Here is a 22198-nt window from a genome sequence, read left to right on the forward strand (position 1 = left end):
AGAGACACACAGCGAGAGAGGGAATACAAGCAGGGGGAGTGGGAGAGGGAGAAGCAGGCTCCCGGCCGAGCAGGGAGCCCGATGCGGGGCTCGATCCCAGGACCCTGGGATCATGACCTGAGCCGAAGGCAGACGCTTAACGACTGAGCCACCCAGGCGCCCCCCGACTCCACATTAAAAACAGGTTTTAGTTGGAAGGCCCTGGGCCAAGGGGGGAGCTGACCTCTGCAGCGGGGGCTGGTGAGACAAGATAACTGGCCAGAGAAAAAGCTTTGGCTGTTGTTAGTGGTAGCTGTACCATGAATTACATAATCACTCCTCTCCAGGATCTGAGCCCGGTGCAGAGTGCTCACGACCACGCAGAGTGGGCAACATCATCCTCATCTTATAGCTGAAAAAGCCACGGCTCAGAAAGTGTTTGCTCAAGGTCACAGAGCAGGGCTGGGACTATGGTGAGGCAGGTAAGGCACAACATTTCCAGGACTGCCCCTGAACTCAGTAACCAAGACAAATAATACTTTAATGCAATATTTTTTTAATCAAAATTTTTAAATCCCTGATGGGGCAAAATAGCAATAGTTTCAGTAAAGATGTCTGTGACTCACCTCACTGGCCTCCCCTTAGTCCCAGCTTGGACTCCAGAGCCAGGATTCTGCTTCTTCGGGTCTAGCCAGTTCTGCAGTCCACATCCTCAACCACCCGCCCTGGCCACACCGAACTGCCCCTGGTCCCAGTTACTCAGAACCTTGAATGGCATTCAAGTTACAATTCTTTGTGAGCAGAGAAGACCTAAGAATCATTCTCAGAAAGCTTTGAGCACATCTCCCCTGTGTGGCTCTGCTTGCTAAGCCAGGCGAACAAAACAAGCCAGAACAGCCCCTCCTCCATGCTTGGGGCCTGGTGGCATTCAGTGGAGAAGGAGGCGAGGCTGGGAAGAAGGAAGCTGGTGAGAACCATGGCCCAGCCAGAGGCCCAGACACTCCCAGGCCCATTCCTGACCCAAAGCCAGACCCGAACCAAGAGCCTCAGATGGAGCAGGAGGACGTGGGTTCTCCCTCATCAGCATCTCCATCGGCCTCCATGGGCCTCTGCCACCCACAGCCCTCACTACAAACCTCTGAAGCTTAACATCTTTGTACCTAAAGGAGAGCTGAGGTCCAGGCCAGAGACATGGTCTGTCCAGAGTAAGGTCAGGGCCAGAGCCCAGGTCTTCTGAAGACTTGTCCATGCAGCTGCCCTTCCTGCCCTGGAGACGAGCAACAGCTCCTTCTCTGGCATGTCTCCTTGCCTGTGGGTGAGAGGTTTGGTACCTTCTAGGTCTCTGGGTCCATGGAGAGGCTGAAGGGTTTTTAAAAAGCAGCCTCAAAGGGTTGGGGAGGCCTAGGGACAGGAATTTGAAGCTAGAAGTTCCAAGAGGAAGTGGGAGGCTGGGGAAGAGGGTCTGGAGTCCAGAAGAGGGAGCATGGGTGCTGGAGTGGCAGTTCCAGCCCTTGGTTAAGACTGAGTAGTCCTGGGAGCCTGACACTCATTCACTTTGCTTCCCTTGAGGCCCCCAAGCCCCTCCACCAGGCCCACTTCCTCCTTGGGAAGTGGGGAGAGAGGTCTGCCTCCTGCTATGTAAACGGAGCTCTCAGAGGTTAAGTCACTTGCTATGGTCCACACCCAGCTTTGCTGGACCTCAAAGTCCTTATATCCTTCCGGGACCGACCAGTCTCTTTTCTCAAAGGGTCGGGTGGATCACCCAACCAGGAACCCCTGGATGCCTAGTCAAATGCCAATTCTCGGGCACCTTCCTGGCTAAACAAGAGCCCAGGTGAGCACACACACATATCTCTCAGGCTGTGGACACAGGCTAAGATGCAAGAAGCAGCCAGGTGATGGAGAAAAGAGAAAGGAGGAGGCCTGGTGGCAGAGCTGGAAACACCCGAATAGGAATAAAACGAGGTTAACGAGACACTGAATCTCAGAGAAATTTCCAAATGAAATTGCATAGCATGTTCTATATTAGAATAGACCATGGTCATTCAATACTAATGATAGTACACTAACAACTTGTTAAATATTCTTGGGCTCTAAGGAGTGCTGAGAAGCCAGTCAGGGCTGCAGGAAGTTGGGGTTCATGCTGTTCTTTTCAACTGTAGAATGCTCTTACACACACACTCCACACCTGCTGCAGCTCTGACCCCCTGGCTCAGGGCTCAGCGCTGGCAGAGGCTTCGCTTTCGCTTTCGCTAGGTCCAGGATCCAAACCCCAGCCTAAGACCAGGAGGCCAGAAAAGGGGCTGCTCAAGACCCACCTGTGGGCAAGAGCCGACAATGACTTTCTCATGACCTGGCGGGGTCCATGGATCCTGGCCCTGGGGGCATCACGACTGCTAAGAGGCCCAGGATGGGGGATCTTGTTGACTGAGTTGGGACCTTGGGTGCTCCGGTGGAGATGGGGTTCTCCAGGGATGCAGCACCAGGCCAGAAGGAGCAGGGGTGGGGCGGCAGAGTGGAGAGAGTAGAAAAAGCCTCCAGAGGCGCCCAGGGAAGGAGGAACCAGGCCCAAGCTGGGGGCTGGCCGAGAAGGGCCAGGGCAGCCTGCGGCCCTTGTGATTTATGTCCCCCTCCCCATCCACCTAACGAAAATTTAACGACCCGCTGGCCGGTCCGCTGCGGGAGGTGCTCACTGCAACCGCGCGGCCGTGCCGGGGCGGGGGCCTGTCTGCTCTCGGCCCCTCGGCGCCCGCCCTCCCGCCTCCCCGACAGCTTGCAGCCGAGCGGGGCCCACGGTCCCCGGGGAGCCGCCCGTCCTCGCTCCCAGCCCGGCCGGTGGCGAGGCCGCTTCCAATCTGCCGGCGGGCGCAGGGGAAGAGCGCGGGGAGCCAGGCGTGAGGCCACCGCCAACCTCGCCGGAGGAAGAAGAAAGTTTCTGTTCACCGGGCCACGCAGGGCTTCCATGGGCCGAGTCTCGGGTTTGGGGGGATGCGGGGGCCTCATAGTTCTGCAGCGGTCTCGGATGCTAGGCCCGACACAGGGTCCGAGTAGTTTTCTGGGGGCCCGTGGGGAAGGGGACGGCAGCACGCAGGCCCACCTGGGAAGGCCTGGGCTCCTGGCGTGGAGCTGGCGAAGGGCGTCTCAGGCTGGCGGGCCGGCCTGCAGGCACGCCGGCTCGGCTCTCTCTGCCCTTGACCACCGGCCCGGGTCGTGATCCCTGGGGCCCCGCCAGGGGGATCCCAGCCCGGGACGCGCTTCAGATCTGCAAGCCGCTCTGGGCCCCGACACTGGAGGCCAACCCCTGAAAGGCACCAAACTAGAGCACCGTGGTTCGGGGAGTGGGGAGGGCGAGGGGGCGCATTATTTACAATGAAAAGACCGTGTTTCCAGCGCTGCCTCGAAAATACATTCCCAGGCGAGCTCCGGCTCCTCTCGGAGTAAGAAGCCAAGCCGGCTGTTCGCAGACGTCTATACTTGCACACGGAAGCTCTTTCGCGTCCCTGTTTGGAGGTACAAAGACACCCGGTGCCACAGGACGGGCTATCGGCTGGATAGGGGTCCCCGCCTTCTTTGTCCCGTGCGCTGCCTCCTTGGGGCCACACAGATTTCCTGGGGTCCTCAATGTCCCAGACACGATCTTCCCACCTTCTCCACCCTCGCCCCACAATGAAGCCATCGTTCTGGCCCCGCTTTCCCAAACCCCTGCCAGGCCCGCAGGGTCCAAAGAGGGTAGAGAGAGGGCTGCAAATGTCCTAGGCGGGAAACATCTAAAGCCCAACGAAAACGCCCCCAAACAATGTCGCTTAAACTAACATCTCTTCCCCACACCAGGTCAGGGCTTCTTCACAGACACACACACTTCTTTCTCTGCTGGGTTGAGTCCCTTTCTCTCGCTGGAGGAAGAAAAATGCGGTAGAGGTGGGAGGCGGGGGGAGGTGGAGAAAGCCTCTCTGACAGCCCCGCGGACGAATAATTTGAATAACTGTGGAAGAGGTTAGGGGAAACTTTAAAAACCTCCCACCCCAACCCACCGGCAGCGGCAGTCGGCGCCGGACCCCTCCCCGCTAGCCCGTGCCCCCCTCGGCTAATCACCCTCATTAGGAGCCTCATCACTGGCCTAATGAAAGCAAACCGTGTGGAAATCGCCGGTAAACAGTTGGGTCTGTGCTGTAATTAATTCAGTGTCTCTTTTAATCAAACTGAAAGGGAATCGGGCAGCGGCTTGCGGAGCCGTGACATCACCCCCAAAATCGGCCGGAGCCAATCAGCGTCATCACTCCGGGGACACGTGGGCGAGTCCCCTTTAAAAAAAACACACACACAACACAACGAAAAAAAAAAAAGAAACAAAAAAAACCCAGCCCCAAAGTAAAAGTGACACAAGTTCATTTTTTAAAGGAAGGGGGGGAGGCGAAGGCGCGCGCGGAGGACGCGCTGAGAGCTGCAACGGCGGAGCCGGAGGCGCTGTCCTCGGTGCTGACGGGCCCCCGGAGCGGTGAGAGCGCGGCGACAGGACCTCCCTGGCCAGGTGGAGCGTCATGCGCCGCGGGCCGCCGCCGCTATCCGCGGTGCTGACGCCGCCAGGTGCGCTCCGTTCCGCCGGCTGGTAGCGCCGCTCCGGCCCGCTGCTGTCCGCGGTTCTGACCCCGCTGCCCTCGGCCACTGCTAGCCTGGAGGAAGCGTGCAGTTTCGGTGTTTTTTTTTTTTAAGCCGTTCTTTATTTAGATTCCAACATCCTCGCATCTCTTCTGTGCCAAAGGGGCGCTCAGGCCGTCCATCTCCCCCTTTGCTCTCCCCAACTTGGCGCACCCTCCCTCCCATTCCTCGCTGACACTCCCACCACCCCCCCTCGGCTCGGCAGCTCGGCGCGATGCTGCAGAAGACGCGCTGAGCCCTTTTGGATCTAATGCGCAGAGGAGGTTGGCCCAGAGCTCCCCGGCTCCCCCAAGGCTGAACTCCGTCCAAGGTGCCCGCAGGCTCCCTGCCCGCCTTCCCCATGCCAGCCCGCAGCTAGGGGCAGGGGCAGCGGCGGCTGGGGTTGGGGGTGGGTGGGGAGCTTTTGGGGAGGACAGGTCTCAGCTTGGCTATGGAAGGCTCCAATGGCTTTGGGATCGACTCCATTCTCTCCCACCGCGCGGGCAGCCCCGCCCTTCCCAAGGGGGACCCCTTGCTTGGGGACTGCCGCTCACCCCTGGAGCTGAGTCCGCGCTCGGAGAGCAGCAGCGACTGCTCTTCACCAGCCTCACCAGGAAGGGACTGTCTGGAGACGGGCACCCCGAGGCCTGGCGGGGCATCAGGCCCAGGTTTGGACTCCCACCTACAGCCTGGGCAGCTCTCAGCCCCAGCCCAGTCGCGCACCGTGACCTCCTCCTTTCTGATCAGGGACATCCTTGCCGACTGCAAACCACTAGCGGCCTGTGCACCCTACTCTAGCAGCGGGCAGCCGGCCGCCCCTGAGCCTGGGGGCCGTCTTGTGGCCAAGGCTGGGGAGGACTTTAGAGACAAGCTGGACAAAAGTGGCAGTAACACCTCGTCGGACTCTGAGTATAAAGGTAAGAAAACAGGGGGAGAAAACTTGGGGAGGGGGCATGCTACATTTCTAAGAACTGCTATATTTCTAAAAACATACAGGGACATGTACGTGTTCACTTGGAGTTCCCTAGGGGCCCAGGCTGAACCTTTTGGTCTTGTCTGAACCTTTCAGCTGGCCCCGTGGCTATGCCTTTGAGCAGCAGAGCCCAGCAGAGAAAGTGGAAGATGGACACTGTGTGCCCCAAGAGAGATTCCCCAAAATGCACAAAGCGAACTTTCTAAACTTCACCTGGGACCACTTTCCCAGCAGCACTGGTGGGCAGGAGCAGGTTCCTATTGGGCTAGTGGTTCTCTGGGAAAAAATCTTGCAGAAGCAATGCAAGATCCAAAGGGTTCTGCTTGAACGCCCTTTTGTAAGAGTGAAAACCTAGCAGGATATTTCAGATGGAGCCTTAAGAACAGTCAGAATTTTCTCCTTTAATCTGAACTTCCAGGCAGGAAGAGGAACTGAGCTTTCCCTCCCGTTGGGCCCAGTGTGATCTGGGCCCTGGGAATCATGCAAAAGAAAGGCTCACTTCAAAGTAGAAAGAGCAGCTGGGGGCAGCTGACTGGGAGCAGGTTCAGAAGTCTGGTCGAGAGGGGAGGACCCTGCATCCACCCCACGGTTCTCACTGAATTTGATTTCAAGTGCGTCGAGCAGCCAACTTCAGGTTGTGTAGTGTGTGGGACCCAGAGACTCGCGAGTGACCAGCCCCGTTTCCCCAGTATTGGAGTTGCTGCCCCTTCGTTTGCCTTTCCACCTCTGTGAGTCTTTTTGTTGTTGTTTTTCCTTTTACATTGGTTTTGACCAGGAAGCTGAGATTGGGATTAAGAGGAAAGGGGGAAGGAAAGAAGGAAAGACTCCCTAATTTTCTTTCTCACCCCTAGCCACTTTAGCTCTTTGGTGAGGCCAGAGGCGCAAAATTCTTGCTAGGAAGAAGTCAGGAGGCAGGAGGGGAAGGAGTCTTTTGGTGTCAAGGGAGTAGAGCCCTGTGTCCCCCATCCGGCAGAAAACTAGGGGCTGGCAGAGGCTGCTCAGAGCTCTTTCAGAATTACAATTAATTCCGGGAACGCTTTTCATGACACAAAACTTCCCTAATAAAGGCAACCTCTTTATTGTCTTGGGAGCCCTGCACCTGCTCCACCCTATTTGTACTAAGTCCTCACAAGAATTTAGGGAAGCTCACTTTAACACTCTCCTCCCAACCAACAATTCATTTGTGGACAGGCCCTGTGACCACAAACCAAAACCCCTTTGGGGCCCCACTCCACATCGCACTGCCCTCCACTTCCCCACACAAACTGCGGAGAGTCTCCTTCGGCCTCGCTGGGCCAGCTGTGCCTAGAGAAAGGGCCAGTTGGGCTAGAGAAGCCAAGAAGGAGATCCAGAGGCATGTGGCTCAGCGACCCTTGCCCCTCCCCCTGGGGCCTGTTTAGAGAGGCAAAGAAAACTTGCCCTGGAGAAAGACAGGTGCTGGGGGAGCGGGGTAGGCAATGTAAATATGTATTTATAACATAGTGGTTTATTATTAATAATCCTCAACAAAACCCCAGCTTTATGGTTAGAGTAAGGGGTGAGAATCCCCAACACGGCATGCCAACGGCTGGTGCCGGTGGAGGTGAAAGAGAGTTTGGCTCTTGTCTCCTTTCATTTCTTTGCCCGTAGGTGGGATTTTGAGGCGAGATTTCGTTTAGGATAATTGGAATATCAATTTTCCTCTCCTGTCCCTGATGATATCTGATCAGGGAGGTGATGAGGGCCGGCTGTCCCCATATCACTTAAATAGGTTTGGAGCAGAGGGGGGTGAAGTTCTCCCCCACCCCCCGCCCCTAGGCACAGCTGCCTTTGCACTTACAAAGCTCCAGGGTAGAAGAAAAAAACGGGAACAGCCACCGCTGAGACAATGTCTGGAGCGTTTCTCCAACGTGCAGGCGAGTTTTTCAGGGCCCCAATTAGGAAGCCTTGTGGAGACAGAAACACACCGAGCGAGCCAGCCAGCCAGCCGGGGTGGGCATCTGAGCAATTCAACTCCCCATCCACCTCCCATGCTAAGAACAATTTCTTCCAAGGAGGGTACAGAGGGAAGGTCAGCCCCATCCCGAGTCTTTGGCATCAGAGGCTCCTCAAGCATCACACTGAAAGAAACTGAAACCAGTCTTTGAAGTCAGGCGGTCTGCCGCTAGGTCCTGCCTGCTAGGGCCAATGTCCGTGGAGAAATCGAGCCAGCACTTTGCTCGGAGCAGGCTGGGTCGGTGGGCCTGGAACTCTGGAGCATTGAGATGTGGCCTCCAGACCAGAGTCCGAGGCCCCACTGGGCTGAGACTGTCCCAGAGGCTGAGGCTGAGCGGCACCCAGTGCACATCCAGCCTGTGGCAAAGAGGGATTAGAGAAACGCCTGAGTATTCTTCCTGACACCACAAACTCAATCCCCCACCTCAGCCCTAAGAAGCTGGGGGTTTCCACAGTCAGTGCCGGCAGCTCCACCGAAGAGTAAGGTTTCCACAATATCAAGTTTGAGGTTTGAGTAATTGTTTCCCCACACTCGTTTCAACTTCACCTTCCGGCACAGACAGAACTCAGATTTCGCCCATCCTAACACACCTCCTGAGGTGGCCATACCTCAGCGTGGCCCCAGCTCAGGGAGGGCAGGGAGAGCCTGGTGGAGACAGGAGGGAGGCATCCAGCGAGGCTTCCGCCGAGCCAGCGCCTTCCCTGCTCGTCTGCCTCGGCGCACCCGGTGCCGGAGCCCTCCCGGACGAGAACCTCTGCCTTTTCCGGTTGAAAAGTCTTGCTCCCTAGTGGCTCAATTAACCGGATTATTGTTTCCTACAGAGAGAAATCAACTTGCATTCGGCTGAACCCTGTCACTGCAAACGCCCCGCACAATGAAACTCACCATAAAGGAAAATAGAGAAAAAGAGAGGGGAAGCCCCAGCTCGCAAAGCCCATTTTGGGGACATGGTCTTTTGGGTTGTATCATCACTTTAGGGAGAGAAGGAGGGAGATCGCTGAGCTTGTTCTATCAAGTGTGCGTTTTCCGTGCAGTCGATCCCAAACGAAGGTGCCTGGGGGAAAAAAGAAACGCCCCCCCCCCCCCCGCCGCCGCCATTCTTGGGCCAAGAGCGGGGCCCCTGCCGGGGTGTCCCGATCGTGGGGCGCAAACACACGACCATGAGCGTCGTATTGACAAGGAAACACGGACCACGGCGACGCGCGCATCCGAGGGGCAAACGCCTCGCTTGTTTTTCCAAGAGCTTCGCGCTCCCGGCCCGCGCCGCCCTCCGCACCCCGGTCTGTGGGTAGCTTAGGGACGGCGGAGGCGAGCACTCCCGCGTCGCGTCTCACGCGGCCAGTTACTGGTTTCTCGGGACAATGACTCGCTGCGGGATGAACAGGTTTTTGTTTCTCCACGCGGGCTTTTCTCCCCACATGCCGGCCCTCAGCTTCCTCCCTTCAGGGTCCGCACGCGGCCAGAAAATCGGGCTGCGGATTCCGAGCTCAGACCCGCACCACGGAAGCGCGCGCCTACGCAGCCCACCCGCTGGAACCCACGGGCCCCTCCCCTCCCCCAGCGGCTCCACCCGGTCGCTCGGCTCCCGCACGGCTACTCCGTTGATCCCTCCGGGGAGCGCGGCGGAGAGCGCGCCGGTCGGGTTCTCTCGCTTTGGATCATTTGTCCCGGAGGTGTCAATCCTCCTCCTCCTCCGTCAGGGCTCACGCCCTGCGTTGGGGGGCCGGGAGGTCCCGCCTTGGAGCCGCTTTGCCGCGGCCCCACGCGCCTGAGTGCGGCGGGGCCACCGCCGTCAGGAGCCGCGTTTACACGAACGGGGCCGGCCAGCGGGCGGCTGGGGCAGGAGGGCGCCGGCAGGCAGGCGGCGAGGCCGGGCCCCCACGCACCGCTGTGTCTCCGCAGTGAAGGAGGAGGGCGACCGCGAGATCTCCAGCTCCCGGGACAGCCCCCCAGTGCGCCTGAAGAAACCCCGCAAGGCGCGCACGGCCTTCACTGACCATCAGCTGGCGCAGCTGGAGCGCAGCTTCGAGCGGCAGAAGTACCTGAGCGTGCAGGACCGCATGGAGCTCGCCGCTTCGCTCAACCTCACCGACACGCAGGTTAAGACCTGGTACCAGAACCGGAGGTGAGGCCTGGCTGCGGGGTGGGGTGGGGACGTAGAGGGCCCCCCTTCTTTCCTAACTGCCCTTCCGTGGAACCCACCAGTGCACCGCCTGGTGCCCCTGCGATTTCCCTGTAAAAGAAAACTCAGGCCTCGCGGGGAGTCCACAGCGAGGGAGAGCGACAGGACTGGACTCGGTCTCCAGTGCCCTGTCATCCCCCTCCAGGACAGGAGGACAGACACATGGGCCTGCCCCTACCCCAGCCAGGGTCCTACCCTCCCCACCAGGACCAGCCTTAGCCCCTCTTGGGGCCGCTGAGCTCTCCCACCAGGAGGGCAGGATGCCAGACCAGGGGAAGGGTGGTGGCCTCAGTATCCAGAATGTCTTGGAGGGGGGGGGGAAGAACAAGGGCGCAGCATCTGATGTGTATGTTGGGGGGTGCTGTTTGAGCTCTCCAGGGGCTCTTCTGGCCACCTCAGCCTTTACAGTCCTGAAACCGGAGGAAGGAACAGACCCAGCTCTGGCTCCCTGGGGACAGGGTGCTTTGGAAACTGGCAGGCACTGGTCTAGAACCTGGTGCTTCCTAATCTCCCTCCCCAGCACCGTCACAGGACGAAATCGCTCACACACACATCCACAGTCACGCACACACACAGACACACACACTGACACAGTTCACACAGTCACACACACCCACAATCACACTCACACTCAGTGGAGGCTGGAATTGTGCGTTCCATAAACAAGCCTCAGAACACGTCTCCCCATTAATAATAAATACCGATTACTGCTCGGGGCATCAATAATTAAGGCCCGTTACAGTAATTACACAATTATGATGATGATGAATAATTCAGGGAGGGAAACGCGGTTGGTGTGGCCGTGCCTGCCTTGGCGGGACCGCGGCCGGCTGGCCCAGCCTCGCCGGCCAGGTGCACCCAACAGTCCCAGCTAAAGCTCAGGCAACGAACGAGCATGGCCTCGACTTCCCTGCCTCCTCCAACCCCAGGCCAACACTCGGTTGGTGGTCTCTGAATTCGGGTCCCCACAGGCCACAGGGCTCCTTCCTGGCCTGGGAGCTGGGTGCCGGGGACAGCAGGTGTGGCGAAGAGGGTGTGCAGCGGGTACTCGTTCGTACTCTAGTTGCCGACTCTGGCCTGCGCGCTGCTTCCACAGAAGCTCTGCCGAACGGGGCACCTCGAGGTGTTTGCATCTGCCAGGGTGGCGGCTCAGCTGCCCAGAGCCCCCTTCCACCGCTAGCTGACCAACCTCTTCCACCCCCCACCCCCGGTCCCCTCCATCCTCCCCCAGGGGGTCGACTTCCTAAGATACGAGGACTGGCGTGCGCAGCCCCAACACCCAGCTCCAAGTGTATCCTGCGATCCTCGATCCTCAGAGCAGAGTGTGGTGAGGTTAGAACCCCATCTCTGGGGTCAGACAGCTGGCTTAGAGCCTGGGCTCTGCCTCTTTGGAGACCATCTTCAAAACTGGCCAACGCCTTAGTTTTCTGATCTGTAAAATAGGGATAACGGCCACGAAAGGCCGGTGGAAGATTACAGGAGCCGATGCATGTGACACCTGAGGACGGTGCCTGGCACCCCATTATTTATTAACAAACCCGTGTGATCTTTCTTGGCCTCCCTGAAGGCGCTCTGGGCCAAGCACTCGTGAGGGGCAGGGGTCTTCGGAGCCACAGCCCTGACCCCGCCGTACATGTTTATTTCGGTCCCTAGGACTAAATGGAAGCGACAGACGGCAGTCGGGTTGGAGCTGCTGGCGGAGGCAGGCAATTACTCAGCGCTCCAGCGGATGTTCCCGTCGCCTTATTTCTACCCGCAGAGCCTAGTTTCCAACCTGGATCCCGGCGCCGCACTGTATCTGTACCGCGGGCCCAGTGCGCCGCCGCCGACCCTGCAGAGACCTCTGGTGCCCCGCATCCTCATCCACGGACTCCAGGGCGCCAGCGAGCCGCCCCCGCCGCTGCCCCCGCTGGCCGGCGTCCTCCCGCGCGCCGCGCAGCCTCGGTGAAGCGCCCGCCCGCCTCCCCGGGGCTCTGCGTGGGCCCCTTCCGCCTGCCCTTCGGGGGGCGCGGGGTTTCAACGCCCCTTCCCCGGGGCCCCCTGGCCGGCCCTCCCTGGAGTCCCAGCCAGCGTCCCCCGAAGGGCCCTATGCCAAGTCTACTGAGGCCCGGACCCGGACTGAGTCTCCCTAACCCCCCTCGGCGTGCTCCCTCCCGGCCACGCCATCAGGGAGCCACTTCCACCCGCAGGATGTACATACAGGACCCCCGACCCCTCGCCAGCTTCCCCAAGGCGCCCCCCTGCACCTCCTTGGGAGCAGGTGGAGGGCGACCCCGACGCTGCACTCGTTCCCGCTCCCCCTCTCCATGCTCCAGCTGTACACCCAGCCCTCTCCCCGCACCCCGACAGGCGGAGGGGAGTGTGGAGCCCTCCTCCGAGCGCCCGGGCCGCGGCAGAGCTGTACATAAGGTGTGCAAAGTGTATATGAAGTTATTTATTCGTGACCCATGAGCCCGTGACCGTGTCCGTGAATCAATGAGTCTGTGGCCTGTGCCCTCTTCCTTCCCAGGCGAGGCAGGAAGGGGTCAAGGGGGCTTGCCCACCACCCCGACCCCCAGCCCCCACCTCCAGCCTCCGTCCGGGGGCAGCCAGGCCCTCGGGTTCTCTCTCTTTTTTAAATGTCGAAATAAACTTCTTACAAATGACCACGCGCCTGTCCGCGCTCAGCCCTTCTTTCCCACCCCTCCTTAAGATCCATTTTCCCCTTCTGGGACTCGGCCTCCTTCCATCCTCAATAAGGAAATATTTTCGTCCACCTCTCTTCCTTGGCGCTGTGGTCCGGGGCAGGGGCCCCAACTGGACTCGCCTCACGGGCAGGGGCCTCCCCTCCCTGGCCTCAGTCTTCCTGTCTCTACAGTGAGGCGAGCTCGCTGCTCTCCCCAACCCCACCCCCCTTCTCCATCTGGTTCCTTGCTGCTCCCAGCCGGTCCCGGGGGCCGGAGCGGGGGTCAGTGCCTGGGCTTGCTCGGCTGCGGGCCGGGCTGCGGTGCCCTCGCTGAGCCGGCTCATCTGGCCGCAACAAGGGCGCCGGCAGCTGGTGACCGGCCCGCTGGGCGCGGGGCCGACAGATGGGCTCCGAGGCTACTCCCCCGCCAGCCCCCTCCGGCCCGTGCCCCGGCCACGCTCGGGCTCTGGATGCTCCCGGGCCCTGAGGCGACTCCGGCCCCACGCCGCCAGGACCCCGACGAGCCTTCGCTGGGAGCCTGACGCCACATCGGTAACCCCCCAATCCCGCATCTTCTCACTTCCCCCTTTTACCCCGGGAGTACGTAGATGAGACCCAGAGGGGAGCCAAATCCCCGCGTCGGCCCCATGCCCCAGCCTGCGGCTCCAGGATCTCAGGGGAGGGGGGTTTAAGGCTCCAGCCAGACTGGAGGCCTCCAGTTCATGTTCAAAGGGCCAAGGTCTCCTCCTGAGGCCGTTCCCTCTCAGGGGAGGTGGGCGCAGGTGCTCCCCTCCCACACACCAACTGCAGCTTGGAATCTCAGGGCAGAAGACAGGCCCAGGGCTGGGAAGTTTTGGGGCCCCGCAAGCGGAGCCCCCTCCAGTTTTGTGGCAGGATTGCTGTGGGAGAGGGCTGCCTCCTCGGGGGAGGGGTGGAGGGCATGTTTAAACTACCCCCCCCAAACAGACCCTGCTACAGTTTCCTGCCCCCCCCACCCCCCCCCCCCCGGCCCCACTGCTTTTCTTTCCTGGGATGGTGAGGGTATTATTCTAATTTTGCAAAATGCACAGCAGCTAATTAAGTCAAGGAGCCTCTCGGCTTTCGAGTTCTTTTGCATGTGAATGGGGGTTGGTAAATCCCCAGCTCTGGCTGTGGTGGGGGGCGAGGGGAGACTGTCCCCAACTCAGGGTTAATGAAGTGGGAAAGGAGTCTCTCATAGCCTCCTGCAAACAAAACCCCCCATGCAACAAACCCAGCCGAAATCCTACATGGATTGACTTAAGCCCAGGGGATAAGTGCTTTAAATTAATCTCATTGAATAAGAATGAGACCAAACAAAACTCTTTAAAATCATATTAAAAATCTATCAAAGGACAACTTGCACTGGTGTGCTTTTCATTTTGTGAAAGTGAAGGAGGTAGACCAGAGCAACCGCCCTTACATTTACACAGCGGCAGTGTAAATCGCAGACACATTCTCAACTATGTAATTGTCCTTGTACCTCAGAGGCGATTTCATAGCTTACATTAATGAAGAACAAGGCTTCCCTACAAGTTTATAATTGCAATATTTTAAATTGTCCTGCAATTCCCATCTGTAATAACTTTACAACCTTTGCCGTGAGGTGGGCTTCTGCTCTCAGCCATTTAGAAGGCTCAGTTGGCTTCTCTGTTCCCAACCCAGGGGCTGGGTGTGAACTCTTTTTAAAATACAAAGAAAGAATGAATGCAAGCCCCCCAGCGGGCAGAACAATAGCAGAGGCTCCCAGGAGGCATTGTCTCTGCTCCTCCACCGGCCCACCCCAGTCCCTTACAAACCTAGGCGCGGCAGGGTCAGGGCAGCGAAGTTTAAAGGAAGTCTGGATTCCCCTGTGAGCCTTGTACAAGGGCTCTGGAAACTTCGGAGGAGCCCAGCTGACTCTAAGGGTGCCCCACTGCCCCCACACAGGCAGGCCTTGCTCGGAGTTCTTCTTATGGTGGGAGCAGATGAAGACATGAGGTGGGGTAGTCACGTAGGCAATTTAACAAGAGCCACGAAGCGCCCTTTCCAAGCAGGGCCACTTCTCCAGTAGAAAAAGCTTTACATTTCCGTGTCATGGAAGCAATGCTTGGATTCGAATGGCTCTCTCTGACTCCATGTTGAGGGCTGCAGTGCTAACTAGCAAGGTCACTAGCAGTTTGGGATGCACCTGCCTTAAGGGGCTCTCATTTACTCCCTTCTTCCCTAAATATCACCTCCCTTCACTACAGGAAAGGAAAAAAAAAAAAAAAATCAAAGGAATCCACTGGGCTTTGTCAAAATGTCCTTTGCTGAGACCTGGTTGGCTCTGTGCTTCTCCAAGAGTGGAAGATGCTGTGTGCACCAGCACTAACTTAATCACTCGCCAAGGGCTCTCTGCCCTTTGGTGCGTGGGAACGTGGGCCCCTCTGAAGAAACGCAACCACTAAGAGCTGCAAACACGAAGATGTTTTGGATGCAAAACAAGCATGCGACAAGCCAAGGGGAAAATGCTTTAGGCTGCAACACTCCATGCAATGTCCCAATTCTCTGTGACTTTAAATACGGGGATCAGGCTTGCGACAGAGAAATAGGTAAGTTTGGGAAATCAGAAAATCAGAGGCACGATTAAAAATACACACAAAATTAGAATATGTACAGTGGAATTAGGCTAAAGCTTTGCCTAACTGATGCCTGAAATGTATAATCTGTCAGAAGCCATAATAGGAGAAAGAGATTTATTTTAAGGTTATTTAAATTTAGATAATATTAACCCTAAATCTGTTAAATCCATGTTTCATTATTAACTGGGGGTAATATATTGATTCTGCTTAGAAACAGGCCCACAAAGCATCCATGGCAGGAAACATTTCCTCAACCTAAGCGTTAGCAGATTAAGCACAAGCTCCACCTTGGAATCATGGTCCTTTACACACTCTGCAGGGCAGGTCCCAGCACGGCTCCCCCAGGAATGCAGAACCCGGACTGGACCTCTCTTGGAATGAGTACATGGGAGGTGGGGGGTGGGGAGCAGGGCTTCTCTTTGATCCCTCCCCATCACTGGCATTAATCCTGTTTTTCACACAGCTGGGTTTTGTCTCTCAAGTTTGATGCCTCCTTTTCTCACCCAAATCCTGTGAACCATTACACTCTGAAGTAAAAGAACGGTGGCGGATTTCCCCAAGTCAGCTTGACATGTGCTGTAGGGCTTTATCATTATTATTATTGTTAGAAATTTCACCAACCGTCCCTATGAATTCGTATATGACAGCCGGTTCGGAGGAGGTCACACTGTCCCCCTGTGGAGGATCAGTGCTCACTGGGCTCCTGCTGGCCCTCTCCCCGGGGGGCCTCTGGTGTGGGTATCAGCTGACTGCCCTACCCTGGCTACCAGAGAGGGACAGAGGCGAGGGCGCCGACCCCTCCGTGGACCCCGCAGACGGCCACCTTGCAACTCTCACAGTCCGCTCCCGGCCACTTCGATGCTGTGGGATCTGGAGGGTTTACTGAAGTGGGGCCTCGGCTCCCTCTGCAGGAACTGGAGGAGGAGGAAGGTGGGAAAGAGAACAGGAGAAAGTGGAGCCAACAGAGCACCTGTCCAGGCAGACTCCCCTCTGGAATCCCCTGCGTCCCAGCTGGACATTTATTGGGCAATCAGTACGCCGGGGGCGGGGGTGGGGAGTTGGGGGGGGGGGGCTCTCAAACCTCCCAGGGAAACACAGTGGGGGAGGGGCGGCTGAGGCCTGGGCCACACTACAAAGAACCCCAGACCCCAGACTTGAAGACAAGGTGGGATTCGGTGGGAGAAAACACTCGGGAGACCGGTGCCCTTTGACTTCCAAGGCAATGGTAAACAAAAATAAAGAAATAAAAAAGGCGCCAGTACATCCATGAGCCGCGAGAGAAGTTTTCCGTGGCCACGAACAACGCAGCCACGTGCGTGAATGCCACCTGGGGTCCGGAGCAGCCAGCGGGAGGGCCCGGGAGCCTTCCAACCCACACCCAAGCCTGCCGGGCCCTTTTCCACAAAGCACTCGTACATCAAGAAAAGGAGCTCATGGTTTTTCTCGCTCTCACAAACTGCATTCCAGTCCTTACAATCCTATTTTACAAGATGCACGCTAATCCGTGCATCAATACAGGGCAGCTAATGAAAACCTGGAGACAGAACCCTGTCCCGAGGCACGAAGAGGCCTCCCTGCCCATGCGGGCACCACCAGGCCCTCGCCAGAGGCCGCAGGGCACCTGTAACCCTGGAGCCAAGACGGTTCTGCTGGAGGAAACACAAAGTATAAGCTATCTCACAGAAGGTAAGAACTAAGTGGCTCGCCCACATGACGCTGAGCCCCACCCTCACCCCAGGGTGAGGCCTATGGCTTCTCCCAGTCAGGGACACCGTCTGCAGGGAAAAGTGGCACCGTTCCTTCCCACAAGGCTCCTGACAAGGACGGGACACCAGCCCCGGCCTCTGGGGCCTCCAGGATCCACCCCAAGCCCCAGGCCTGTGTGTGGAGGCAGAGTTAAAAAAAAACGAAAACTGTTTTGGGAACTCCTGTTGTCCCCCAGTAAGTCTCTTCGGGTTTTTCTGCTTCATGGGGAGCGTTTCTTAGTTTTTCCCATGGCCGAGGCTGGGCGCCGGCTGCAGGCAGTGCTGCGTGGCTGGCTGCCGGGCTCTTGCGTGTTTGTTTTGCTTTTTGACCTTGGCGACGCCGGCCTCCATTCCACTTGAGAATTCGGAACGCAAGATTTCAGCAAGGCGGTGTTTACTCTGGGTCTTCTTATGAAGGTCAGGCCTGAAGAACAGTAACAGCAGAGGGGGAAAAGAAACTTTATTATTTTTTTTCTTTCCCATTTGGAAAGAGGCTGAGAGCAGCTGGTTCCGAGACTGTGGAATTGACATTTTTGTATTAACAGAAGTACAATCCCTTCAATAGTGCTTGTTTTGATATTCTATGCACCAGAAGATTAGATATGGCGCTGACAGATTTTCATAACGGTGGCAAAATATCATGGCATTTTTAAAAGTGAGGCTTTGTTCTATGTTGTTTTCATGGAAAAAAAAGAACGATACACACTCACACTCTGATGGCAAATGAAGTCTGTGATACAGCAGTTTGCCAAAGGATGAGGAAAAAACCCGCCTTAAAACTCAACAACACTTGGCGGTGAGAGCTCGCGGTGAGCGGCTCCTTGCAAGTGCGGCCCGCGCAGTTCAAAGTCACCGGCCTCCTTCCAACGGGGCCAAAGAGGGAAGGCTGGGGTGTCAGTCACATTCACCTCTTCACTGGCTGAGGAGACTCCAGGAAGTACTGCTGACCTCGAAAACCCCGAGGCCAGGGTGTGCTGGGGCAGCGTGGTCGGTGTCCGCACGGCGGCCGGAGCGGACCACAGACGTGGGTGCGGCTCAAGGGGGTCTCCCTGCCCAACCCACTTGGAAAGTAAGTGCCAAAGGCTGAAAATCAATCTCAGACGTTGAATACTAGTAACTTGTTTTCAAGAGACAGCAGCCTTACCATTTGATCAGAAGATCCGAGGGAGAAATTTGTAGAAGTTCAATTGTACACAGGAAGAATGATTATGAAAATGAATAGTAAATGTTTCCTAAGACAGGATTTTCGCCAAAACAGCAACAACAACAACAGAAACGCATAGTGTTACGTGGGCCATTCCCTCAACCCCCCGATGGCAGGGTCTTAGGGTAACATGGTGTCTTGGGGTTCTTACAGAAGGCACATGTCACCCTCTGTGACTTACAGTTACAACATTTCCTTTGTAATAATCAGAGCTCAACTGGACTAAAGCTGTGGTCAAAATAAACATAACGGAACTCCTTTAAAACTCAAGAATTAGCAACAGAACTAATGTTGTGCTAATAAACAGATGATGAAAGGCTGTAGAATCGTGTGACGGCGTCGCACCTAAGCTAAGGCAACCACGCCTAATTACAGGCACCCTGTGCGGGGCGGGGCGCAGGCGCGGGGCGGCTGAGCCCGCCGCACAGGCAGAGCCTGGCTTTCTACCATGACACACAGGGGGGAAACACAGTCACCTTTGTTGGGAAAAACGAAGACTTGAGGATAACGAGGAGCCAGTATTTAAGGGCTGGAGTCTATCAGCAGTGCATGGTCGCGTCAGTGAGTGAGGGGTACAGAGCACAGTGCTTCCTGGGTTCATGAGCTCACATAATCTCCACAGGATGAGGGTGGTGTGACAGCAGCCTCCTGTCACAGACGAGAAACCTATTCTTGCCCAGGACCATCTAGCTCACAGGTGCAGAAGCAGAGACGCAAACACGTCAGAGGGACTCAAGCCTCCGCGCTTCCCACCAGGCTGCTGGTCCTGGGGCCAACAATCAGGAAGGCCCAGCAGGATCAAGGGAGACAAATAACCACAATTTGACATGGGGGAGTCCTGGGGTCACACAAGGGGGACAGGGGCCGAATCTGGATGGCCAAGAGGAGAGGCGGGGGTGATGGAGGTGCCTGGCCTGGAACCTCGCTCCTTAGCTGAACGACGTGGAACAAGGCTCTCTGGGCTTCGGCTTCCCCATCTGAACAATGGGAGGACACTTAGAACAAAGCTCATAGGTGTTGTAAGGGTTAAACAGACACACAGGTTGCCACCTGCCATGTGGAGTTCGGTCAAGCAGTTAAGAACGAGGAAACTGAGGTCCAGAGGTGCCAAGCAACTCCCCCGAGGCCACACAGGAGGCAGGCCAGGGCATTTGTGGTTGCACCCCCCTCTCCTACAGGGCACGCATTCTAACTCCGCAGGTCCTGCCCGGGGTGGGCAGGGCGGCCCGCTGTCCCCAGCGGACGGCCGCACCTCGGGGGTCCGGAGTGGGGCTGGGAAGCTGCAGGGGCCAGGCCTGCACTTGAGAGCTTGTTCCAAAATGAAGGCTGTCAGTTCTGGTGCTTGTAGTTTATTTTTAGTCGGGTTACATGACAGACGGAGTGAAAGGTTCTGACGGGAAGAAATGCTGCTGCTTCGCCTTTTGAAGCCAGGTACTCACCAAGTGTATAATTTTAAACGTAACAACCTGAGTTTCAAAATATGCGAAGTTTCAGTCAAAATATCCTCCCCAGCACAGGCTCTACTATGAGCCTCAGAGGCTGCTCCTGCCCCTGCTAACGCACAGTAAATCACCAGAATCTGATCGGGGCGACTGACCCCTCACTGCCCACAGGGCAAGCGCCAACTGCAGAGGCGGCACGCTCCTGGCCAAGGGCGCCCGGCGCTGTGCCCGTGCCCCCTCCCGGCGGTCCTGCAGCCGGGGCGGAGACCGTACCACCAGAGGGGCCACACGGGCAGGCAGACGCACGCACACACTCTCTGTCCCTTCGCAGACACACACAGCTGGGTGTTCCTGGCGGCCGAAGGCCCCGTCTGCTGGGCACGGGGTGCCGCCGAGGGGGCATGTTTATGGAGGAGTTTCAAGTCCATACTGTGGTAGAGGACACTGCTGACAGTGCGTCTCGGAGGTGGTCCTGCTTAAGCCTGGAGCTTGGTGATCTCAAAATGTCCTAACTATTTTATGATCTCATTCTAGTCTATGTACTTTGAACCTGGGACCCAAACGCAAACTCCAAGGCTCTTGGTGGTCCCGAGAGCAAGCAGGGTTTGATCTTTCAGACCAGACCCCTTCCTCAGGGTCACCCTGCAGGAGCCTCCCCTGCTGTTGCAGCAGCAGGACCCATCTTGCCCCTTGGCCAGCTCGCTGTCTGCTGTTCCTTTGTTCTGAGGCCCAGGGCCGAGAAGGCAAAGTACAGATGGGCAGGTGGAATGTTCTCAACCCAGGCCCGCGCTGGGTGCATGTGGGCTCTCACCTCCTTCTCCTGCCAAGCTGCAGTTCTCCCAGGGACTCGCCAACTTTCTTGCCCTTCTTGCCCTCCAAATACTCAAACCCCTCTCGAATGCACTTCCCGGTCCACCCGAGTAATCCCGCAGTTACTAAGCAACAGATCAGTTTATCTAACCACAGGGAGTTCCCTTGTAGTGAAGGCTGAATGAGCCCCCTCGGTCACCAGGCTGGATTACCCGGCAGGATGGGCAGATGCCACTTTCCCTGCCAATAAGGTGAAATCACAGCCTAATTAGGAAATCAATATGCCCACTAGGGTGACCGCTGCAGAGGAGGGGCCTCAGGACCTCCTCCCAGCTTTTATGGACAGATTCACAGAGGGCCACCCCAGCTCTGGCTTGTGTTAGTGGTGTCCTTTTGCAGGACAGAGTGTTTCACTTTATCTTCTTTTATTTACGTACTGTCAAGCCAATTGATGTTTTCTTTTCCGTTTTATCGCTTTAGGGTCAGGCTTAGAGAAGTCTTCCTCATCCTCACATTGAAAAATGCTCAAGCATACTACCTTTTAGTCTGCTACTGCCTTAATTCCATAGAGAGTTTCTTCTGGTTTACCGATTTCTCCCCAACAGCTTTCCAGTTATCCAAGACAGTCACTGGACAATAAATCTGCCCCCTCCCCGGGACTCGGAATGCACCCGTCACCCCCTTTCCAACTTTCAGAACACTTCCTGCAGGTGCTGTTTGAAGAGATGGGGAGGATGATGGTGGCCAACACTAATAAAGCCTACCAAATATATTGAAACAACATGTAACTTACACGGGTGGTGAAGGGATTTAAAGGTAAACAAGTCTTAAATCCAAGACTTTCGGCCTGGCCGTGCGGCTGTAATAATTCTACTACCCCCCCTCACATGGCACCTAGGGTAGGTCAGGTACTGTTTTTGGCACTCAACAGGTATTAACTCATTTACTTCAACAACAACCCCAGGACACAGGTACCCTCAGCACCCCCAGGGTCACGAACCAGTGACAGAAGAGCTGGGGGTTCAGCCCTGAAAATCTGACCCTGTGACTTGCACACTTAACCACCGTGCTGTTAAGTTGTCATCAAAACCAAAAGTCTCTTCATGAATTTTTTTTTGTATAAGGGGAGAGGCGGGGAGGAGAAGAGAGAATCTTAAGCAGGCTCCATGCCCAGCACAGAGCCCAGTGAGGGGCTCAATCCAATGACCCTGAGATCATGACCTGAGCTGAAAACAAGAGTCGAACGCTTAACGGACTGAGCCACCCAGGCATCCCGAAATACTTTTAATAACAAGACAACATACATGTTATCTCAAAATCTCAGAGATCCCTGGAGCCCCTGATAGGTGCATCTTAAATGTTAACGGCTGGATAACTCAGGTGATAAACAGCAGTTTAAAAACTCATATTTGTTCAGCTTCATTATAGATACAAAGAGACCCGAATACGTACACTTGCAGAGAAAGTCTGAAGGACATAAAAGATGTGATTCAAGGTTAACTTGGATTGTGGGTTTATGGGTGATTTTAAAGCTTTTCTCTATTTCCTGAATTTTTACAATGAACATGTATTATTTTTATAATCAGAAAAAAGTATATTTTAGGAAAAAAAAAATCAAATGGTAGATTTTTGCCCTATGCTGAAAAATCAAAGTATTTTAATCTTTACCCATCAAAACCTCTTTCCTTTTGGCTGTTAGTTTGCTTGATTTTGTGACGGATTTTTCTCTTAAAACAGACACACAGAAGGAGGAGTAGTCAAGTGTACTTATTTCTCTGATCTGAAAGATTCTGCATATAAACAAATGACCCAGAGCCACGGTGAGATCGCCCCCCCACCAAGGACTCTGCGGGGAAGCAAGCCCCCCAGCTGGAAGAAAAGCCTGGGTTCTAAGTGATCCTGGTAGGAAACAGGGATGCTTTCAGGTGGCTTGAGACGGACTCAAAGTTTCTACTTCCCGCCTTGCT

The 22198-nt window shown here is 56.2% G+C and overlaps 2 protein-coding genes across 2 annotated transcripts in view; one reads left to right on the forward strand and one right to left on the reverse strand.

The window, feature by feature from the left end:
* Window positions 1-4834: 4834 nt before the first annotated feature.
* On the forward strand, window positions 4835-11836 carry BARHL1 (BarH like homeobox 1). Its single transcript, XM_045882026.2, has 3 exons — window positions 4835-5531; window positions 9465-9687; window positions 11398-11836. Exons 1-3 carry the CDS (start codon window positions 5066-5068, stop codon window positions 11690-11692), a joined length of 984 nt encoding a protein of 327 aa, XP_045737982.1. The 5' UTR covers window positions 4835-5065; the 3' UTR covers window positions 11693-11836.
* A 1912-nt stretch (window positions 11837-13748) lies between these two features.
* DDX31 (DEAD-box helicase 31) overlaps window positions 13749-22198 on the reverse strand; it is a 70814-nt gene continuing 62364 nt past the window's right edge. The window contains 2 exon segments of the mRNA XM_045883416.3: window positions 13749-17080; window positions 17082-17199. Coding sequence (XP_045739372.1) covers window positions 16997-17080; window positions 17082-17199 — 202 coding nt within the window. The 3' untranslated portion in view covers window positions 13749-16996.

Source organism: Mirounga angustirostris, unplaced genomic scaffold (genome assembly GCF_029215605.1).
Source record: "Mirounga angustirostris isolate CCGP_5_RB_7025 unplaced genomic scaffold, mMirAng1.0.hap1 SCAF_15, whole genome shotgun sequence".
NCBI lineage: Eukaryota > Metazoa > Chordata > Mammalia > Carnivora > Phocidae > Mirounga > Mirounga angustirostris.